At 43.3% G+C, this 8,270-nt stretch overlaps 1 protein-coding gene across 1 annotated transcript; it reads left to right on the top strand.

The window, feature by feature from the left end:
* The first annotated feature begins 202 nt into the window (after positions 1-202).
* LOC127316414 (uncharacterized) lies at positions 203-4,402 on the top strand. The gene is made up of 10 exons (XM_051346804.2): positions 203-736; positions 1,130-1,219; positions 1,495-1,602; positions 1,959-2,543; positions 2,634-3,058; positions 3,152-3,251; positions 3,352-3,411; positions 3,494-3,577; positions 3,675-3,794; positions 3,873-4,402. The coding sequence occupies exons 1-10, from the start codon at positions 635-637 to the stop codon at positions 4,182-4,184; spliced, it is 1,986 nt and encodes a 661-aa protein (XP_051202764.1). The 5' UTR covers positions 203-634; the 3' UTR covers positions 4,185-4,402.
* Positions 4,403-8,270: the final 3,868 nt, after the last annotated feature.

Raw genomic sequence — 8,270 nt, forward strand, 5'->3', positions numbered from 1 at the left:
CATCGGTCGGTGGGCAATTGATAGGTCTTGAAAATGGCGAGGCGTCGCAGTCCAACAGACCCGGCCACCAACCGATGCACTATAAACCTTGTTAAACCTTGAGCTGCACTACTCCTGAGTCCAACCGAGAGAGATGGCGTGGTGCGGTGTGGTGTTGTTGTATGTAGGACACCATTCTTCTTTAGACAGTTTACAAGGCAAGACAAGAGTTGGAGACGATCTCCATCGATCGCCTGACCAACCAAGTCACTCACTCACTCACCAAAAGAGAGAGAGAGAGATCACTGAAAGCAACCATGGCACCGCCGCGCGGTGCGGTTACATATGTACTTATGTGGCCCCTGCAGCCGGCGCCAACCAACCTCCATCGACGATCGCCCATAGCTATAGCTGCCGAGCTCGCTCCCTCCCTAATCCTTAGCTACCTCATTTCATCTTCTTTTTCCCCGGCATCCCCTTGGCTTCTCTAGTAGTCTAGTTCTGTACCGAAATTCGCCTATAGCTAGGTGATTTGCGTTGCGCAGCTGCTTCGTCATCCCCGTCACGGCCGGCGTCGACGGTCACCGCCGTTAGCTGGCCCGGTGTCCAAGAGACCGGCTGGCGGCAGGACACCGCCGTGTGGTGATCAAATTCGATGGAGTACGTTGCGGTTGCGACGCGAGCTCCAACTCCGATGAGCCGCAGGACTCGCCATGCTCACCAGCTCCCCGCCGATCCTCTACCTCCTCCTCCTCCGGTGAGTACTGCAACTCTACTGTGCTCAATGATCACTCTATTCAATCATCAGAATTCTCAAAAAAAAAAACTATTGAATCATCAGTTAATCAGTTAATGCACGAATCAATGTCTGGATCGCGCGTGTACGTTCTAATGCCAGTCAGCTACTCAGGTGGTTTCGCTTCCTTTTTCTGACCGACTGCATTTATTCAGTTGGAGGAAATAAGTTCCTACTTTAATTCAGCAAAGTACTGCAAGTTAATTTGGCTGGACCAGATACCGGCCCATAGACGGCGAAGAGATCATTAGCATGGGCCAGACTAGCTTCCGATAGTAGCCCAGTCCTTTAATTCGGCCCAAATGTTCCCCACCAGCCTTCTTCTTCTGATGTTAGAATGAACAAAATGTTCAGTTGCAGACAAGGACGACAGGCATCGGCAACATTCCCCACCCGCCTGCTTCTTCTGTGCAGAGTCATAGAAGGATGGATCTTGAGAACGAGGTAATTATATTTTCTTGTACATATGATCTACAGTATTACTTCAATACGATGGAAATGGATAGGCATATTCAGTTCATTTCGAAACTGAATAATGCAAATAAATTCAGCAAAGTACTGTAAGTTAATTATGCTGGACCAGCTGGCCCATATAGAGGGCAAAGAGTTCATTTAGCATGGGCCAGACTGGCTGACAAATAGTAGCCTAGTTCTTTAATGCGGCCAAAATTTTCCCACCCGCCTGCTTCTTCTTATGTTAGAATGAACACAATGTTCAGTTGCAGACGAGGACGACAACAGGCAACGGCAACGGCAACGGCAACGGCAATGGCAACGGCAACAGCAACGGCGTGCAGAGTCACAGACGGATGGATCTTGAGCACGAGGTACGTATATTTTCTTGTACAAATGATCCGTCACTAGAATACGATGCAACTGGATGAACATATTCAGCTAATTTGGAGGCTGGAAAATGAAAGAGGTCGTTTTGCTCCCATCATTTGGGGATGAAATCAAAGAATTCATTTATGATTTCGATAATCAATTTGTTTGGCTGCCAAAAAATTAGTATTGGAATTCAATTGAGACTTTCTTGAATTTCATCCCATGGCTAACCTTAATTACTCTTGGTACCCTATCATTTTTGTGGATTTGCTAAATAAAATAATATCATCAATTTCATTTCTACCAAATGAAATAAGATGATGGATGTCAAACGACCTCTAAGTGAATGGTGGCATAGGTGGCGGAGCTGAAGCAGCAGCTGAGCAACGAGCAGACGGTGCACGACATCCTCGAGCGCGCCCTGCACCCGACCTCAACCTCGGCGCGCTCCGTCGTCCTCAACATCCCGGCCTTCATCCCGTCCAAGGCCAAGGAGCTGCTCGCAGAGCTCGTGCTCGTCGAGGAGGAGATCACGCGGCTCGAGTCCCAGATTAGCACCATGAAGGGAGGCCTGGCGGCCGCGCAGCACCAGCGGGCATCGGCAATGGGCACCACCGCCTCCTATCCATACCCGCCAAGCGTCTACACCAGCAACGGCAATGGGGGAGGAGGTACGACAGGCAAGGGCACGACGCCGCATGCGCCGACGCCAACATCGGTGCTGACTCGCCAGCCGGCTGACCAGGTGGCGCCGGAGATCAAGTCCATGTTCTTCATCAGCCAGGCCATGAACGCCGAGTACCTAAAGCGTCATATCGCCGCCGACGACAAGCAGGCAAAGAGCCCCAAAGATCAACATATCAGAGGATCAGGAGCCGCTGCCGCAGTCAGCCCAAAGTTCAACAACGTCTTTGCCCTCCCGCCAAGAACCTCCCTTGAGAAGGTAATAAACGATATCTGAACCACTTGCAAATGCAAATAAATAATGTGTGCTAATATACACTCTATCTCTTATGTGCGATCCTTAATTCAGCAATCCGAACGAGCAGCTGAAAAACCGTCTAAAACAATCCAAGAGCCCTCCCCGCCAACAACTGCAACGGCGATAAAGAGAGACGAGCAGACCAAGATCCAGCCGAACAAGCTCTCGGAGAGGATCGTGAAATGCCTTGCAGTCATCTTCATCAGGCTGCTCCGTTCGTCGCGGGCGGCCGAGATGGAGAAGTCCGGCAACCTCGCCAGGAACGCGCAGGGCAGCTTCAGGATAGACGCGGCGCTCAACGTGGCGGCGGGCGCCGCCAAGGAGAAGGAACGAGGGCAGCAGGACCACTACGGCATCTTCGCGGTCCAGGACTCGATCGTCAGAGATATTGGACCTTACAAGAACCTCGTCAGGTTCACCTCCAGCGCCTTCGACCTCAGAGGGTTCTCCACCTCCCCTCTGCTCACCAAATTGAGGTGAACAAGTAAATTCATTTGTCTATTTTGACTGCTTCCATCGGTTATTGCTTTTGTTAGTAGTAGTAATTTTTTTGGGGGTTGTATTGTTAGGGAGATGTTGGAGGCCTTGCAGCAGGTGGATTTGAGGTTTCTAACGCACCAGCAGAAGCTCGCATTTTGGCTCAACATTTACAACACGTGTATCATGCACGTATGCTCCTTACATTCTTCCTCGTTGCATTTCTGTGAGCTGGATGTTTTTGGTATCTATAATTTGCTAACAGGAACTGTTTGCGTTTTGGATGCTACAGGGGATTCTGCAGCATGGTTTGCCCTCCAACTCTGAAAAGTTACTTGCGCTGAAGAATAAGGTAAATCAGTGATTGATGTATCTGCAAGAAAAATATTTAGGAAGCACATGTAGAAGCCTAACATTTGTGGTGGTATTTTCAGGCAACAATTAACGTTTCAGGTCAAAAGTTCAATGCTCTAGTGATAGAGAATTTCATCTTAAGGCAGCCATCAAGCATGAAAGAGGTGAGCACACAGAAATAACGTGCCATAGTATTTTTTTTTTAACTCCTCATGCGCACGACACGATCGACTTATTCTCATGAACAAACAAACACCGCAGGAACTATGGAAATGCGACATCGATGTCGAAGAACAGCATGTAAGGAGTCTGTATGGATTGAACAGTTCAGAGCCCAACATTTTATTCGCATTGTGTTGCGGAATCAGATCATCCCCAGCGGTAAGTTTGTGCACCCCAATAACTCATATTTGTTCGCGAACTCTAAATACGCTAAAAACGTAACACTCTCATTTGCAGCTGCGGATATACAAGGCAGATCGCGTGATGATGGACCTGGAGAAGGCGAAGTTAGACTACCTGCAGGCGTCGTTGGTGGTGACCTCCACAAGAAAGCTGATGATCCCAAGCCTGATACACTCCAACATGCACGATTTTGCCAAGGACATGGAGTCGCTGCTCCGGTGGATTTGCGACCAGCTCCCGACGTCTTGGTCGCTCAGGAAATCCATGGTGGACTGCTTGAGAGGGCAGCAGGGTCATCTCAAGGTGGATGACGTCGTGGAGGTGATCCCGTATGACTATGAGTTTCAGTATCTGCTGCCCATGTGAGCATAGGTCCTGGATTTCTAAGTTTAGTGCTTACTACAGAAGTACATATCGGTCATGTATATTCACGGTAAATTGTATTTTCATGTATAAGTTCTTTTTGGTGAAAGACTTCACTTTTGGATCACTTAGCTTACTTATCCCCGTGTATTGTGCGATGGAATAGGTGTGTATACACAATAAAAAGAGGAGGTGAATATAGTTTTGAACCTGGTTATTAATTTTTAAGGCTCTCCACAAATGCTGGATTAATTCCGTTTCAAATCACAGTTGGAGTTGTGAAACCGACTATTAAGTGTTTTTCAAGACTTTTGACTAATGCTGGCTCAGTTGATTATAAATCAGTGTGTAATAAAGCAGAATTTCTTGCTGAACTTGCCAGGATAGGTGACTCGAGATCTACCCCTTCTCTAATTTGGGGGGGGGGGGGGGGGGGGATTTCAACATTTTGAGGAGAAAGAGGATAAGAATAATGATAATTTTAAGCCACATTGGCCATTCGTTTTTAATGCCATTATTGAGAGCTTAAACTATCTCTCGCAGGCAATCACTTGGGATAATCGGAGGGACAATCCAACGTACGAGAAGCTTGACCGAGTTCTTTCGACTGTTGATTGGGAACAAAAATTTCCTTTAGTTACGGTTAGAGCTTTGACAAGGACTGGTTCCGACCATGCTCCTTTGTTAATTGATTCGGGTAATCATGCTCACATTGGTAAAAAAGCTCACTTTTCTTTTGAAATATCATGACTGAAACATGAGAATTTTTTTGAGATAGTGAAATCTGAATGGGAGGCTGAGACCCGTGGGGATTTTCCTATTGCCAGATGGCAGAATAAAATTAGGCATATTAGGCGTTTTCTTAAATGTTTGAGTGGTCAATACAAGAAAGAAAAAGAAAAACTGATATCCTTAATAGATGAACTGGACTTGAAAGCTAATTCAATTCCTTTAGACTATGATGAGATAGCAAAACTACGAAAGGCAAATGATGATTTAACAAAATTTCATAGAGATGAGGAGTCAAAATGGAAACAAAGGGCCAAGGTAAAACATATTCAAGAAGTGGGAAACAATACTAAATATTTTCACTTAATTGCAAATGGAAAACATAGAAGGAAAAGAATTTTTCAACTAGAACAAGAGGAAGGAACCATAGTGGGCGATGAAAATTTACAAGTCTACACATCTGAATATTATAAGAAGTTGTTTGGAGAGCCGGCTACTTCTACCCTCACAGTGAGTGAGGAGATCCATCATGATATTCCACAACTAAACCAAGAGGAGAATAATATCCTTGTTGCCAAATTCACATAGAAGGAAGTCAAGGATGCTATTTTTCAAATGGAGTTAAATAAATCTCCGGGACCCAATGGTTTTCCAGCTGAGGTTTATCAAACCTTTTGGGAAGTTATCAATGGTGATTTAATGCTAATGTTCTATCAACTGCATTCAGGAGAATTACAGTTGTTCAAATTAAATTTTGTTGTTATTACCCTGTTGCCAAGAAGGATAATGCGGTTTAAATCCAACAATGCAGACCAATCTGCCTTCTCAATGTTAGTTTCAAAATATTCACGAAGGTCACCATGATTAGAGCTAATACCGTTGCTGAAACAGTTATTAGCCCTACACAGTCGACATTCATGTCTGGACGACATATACTTGAAGGAGTAGTTGTCTTACATGAAACCATTCATGAACTTCATCGGAAGAAAATGGAAGGAGTGATATTTAAAATTTATTTTGAGAAAGCTTATGATAAGGTAAAATGGCATTTTCTTCAACAAGTCATGCGCATGAAAGGTTTTGACCCCAGATGGTGTAAACTCATCGAACAATTTTCTTAGAGGAGGAAGTGTAGGGATCAAGGTCAATGATATTGGTCACTATTTTCAAATCCGGAAAGGTCTTCGACAGGGTGATCCGCTGTCACCTATGTTGTTCAACATTGTTGCAGATATGCTAGCCATCCTAATAGCAAGGGCGAAAGAGGATGGACAGATAGGAAGTCTTATCCCTCATCTAGTTGAGGGAGGAATTTCTATACTGCAATATGTCGATGACACGATACTTTTCATGGAACATGACTTTGAAAAGACTATAAATATGAAACTAATATTGCAATTTTTACAAAAGTGAGATTCTCTTTTTTAGAAAGGCTAAAGAGGAAGAGGAGCAGTATAAACAACTATTTGGTTGTGAATATGGTTTTTTGCCCTTTAGGTATTTGGCTATTCCAATCCATTATAGAAAGTTAAAAAAAACTCCGAATGAAATCTAGTTGAAAGTCGATTCGAGAGAAAACTTGGATGTTGGGCTGGAAAGATGTTATCATATGGGGATCGTCTTGTATTGATTAACTCTGTTCTTACTAGTTTACCGATGTTTATGTTATCTTTCGTTGACATACCTAAAGGGCTACTGAAGAGATTAGATTTTTTTTAGATCATGTTTCTTTTGGCAATGTGAAGAAAATAAACAAAAATATCAGCTAACTAGGTGGAACTTGATTTGCAGACCTAAGGACCAAGGCGGTCTTGGAATTGAAGTACTGGAAATTAAAAATTCTTGCGTGCTTAGTAAATGGCTATAGAAGCTCCTTTCTGAAGAAGGTTTATGGCAACAACTCTTAAAAAACAAATATATATCACAAAAAACTCTGGCTGAAGTTGAAAGTAAGCTGACTAATTCACCATTCTGGAAAGTACTAATGAAAATTAAAGGAGAATTTTTAGTAGAGGAAAATTTGAAGTAGGTTCCGGAGAAGGAGTTCGATTTCGGGAAGATAGATGGTTAGGTGAGCAGACCCTTGCATCTCAATATCCCCAGGTATACAACATAGTCCATCGTAAGCGTGATACTGTGGCAAATGTTATGAGTTCAACTTTGCCACCGCATTGATTTTGGGAGAAGGCTGATTGGTGATAAATGGGATCAGTGGGTACACTTTAAATGATGATCAAGACAAGTTCGTTTGGGGCCTCACATCTTCATGGAAGTTCACCATCAAATCAATGTCTGGTGACATGTTAAATGGCCATACAAGATACCTCCGTAAATATCTCTGGAAACTAAAAATCTCACTTAAAATTAAAATCTTCATGTGGTTCCTTAGTAAAAAAGTCATTTTGACTCGAAATAATCTAGCAAAGAGGAATTGGAATGGGAATACGAAATGTTCTTTCTGTGACACTGAGGAATCAGTTGAACATTTGTTTATTTCATGTCCTTTTGCGAGACTTATTTGGCGGGTGGTTTTTGCTGCATATAATATTCCACCTCCATCCAATGTCACAAATATGTTTGGAAATTGGCTTAATGGAAGGGACAGAACTGATAAAGCTAGGATTCACATCAGTGTCTTGGCTTTATGTTGGTCAATATGGAATTGCAAAAATTATATTATTTTTCACAAAAAGAACTCTACTAATTTCTTGCAGGTTATTCACACTATGGTCCACTGGATCCAGCTTTGGCCCTTCTTGCTCTCGGAGGACCAGTGGGACTGCATGGTTTCTGGATGCAACCAACTTCGAATGGTTGCCCAGGATATTTTCTACCAGGCTACTTGGCGGCCTATTAAAAGATTAGAAGATGCTTAGACTGCTTAGCAGACTTCTTATTTTTCTGTGGTTGATATTTGTATCGGCCCTCGTTGATCCATGAATTGTAAACTTTGAATAGTCATGTTTTAATAAAAGGTTGTGTGCATCAACCGATGCATAGGCCGGGGTGTACCCCATTTCGAAAAGAAAAAAGAAAAAAAATCCAGCCGCGGGTTGGGTTTACTCGTTGTTTGTATATTATGAGGCCGTGGGTTATGGAGGACCATGGAAAATCCGAACGCAGGGAGAAACCTCTCCTATTCTAGAACTTTATCTCCGCTCGTGCCAAAATAGACAATCATGCGCTCTCGTAAATTCTTTCAAGATATTACTTAGCTTTACATTGAGATATACCAACATGTTTTAAGTATTAAAAAAACATGAACACATACATATAACCATAATTTATCTAAGGAGCCTAAATCAATCAATAGAGGCATATGATATTTATATGGTATAGTGAATTCAGTGACGCGAACAA

This window comes from Lolium perenne, chromosome 1 (assembly GCF_019359855.2).
Source record: "Lolium perenne isolate Kyuss_39 chromosome 1, Kyuss_2.0, whole genome shotgun sequence".
In the NCBI taxonomy this organism is placed as follows: domain Eukaryota; kingdom Viridiplantae; phylum Streptophyta; class Magnoliopsida; order Poales; family Poaceae; genus Lolium; species Lolium perenne.

What these genes read in the sequence shown, in the direction of transcription:
- LOC127316414 (XM_051346804.2), top strand. Translation starts at nt 635, where the DNA reads ATGGAGTACGTTGCGGTTGCGACGCGAGCTCCAACTCCGATGAGCCGC. An exon ending in ACAACACGTGTATCATGCAC is followed by an intron (nt 3,252 to 3,351) that starts GTATGCTCCTTA and finishes TGGATGCTACAG; the next exon opens with GGGATTCTGCAGCATGGTTT. An exon ending in AGCCATCAAGCATGAAAGAG is followed by an intron (nt 3,578 to 3,674) that starts GTGAGCACACAG and finishes CAAACACCGCAG; the next exon opens with GAACTATGGAAATGCGACAT.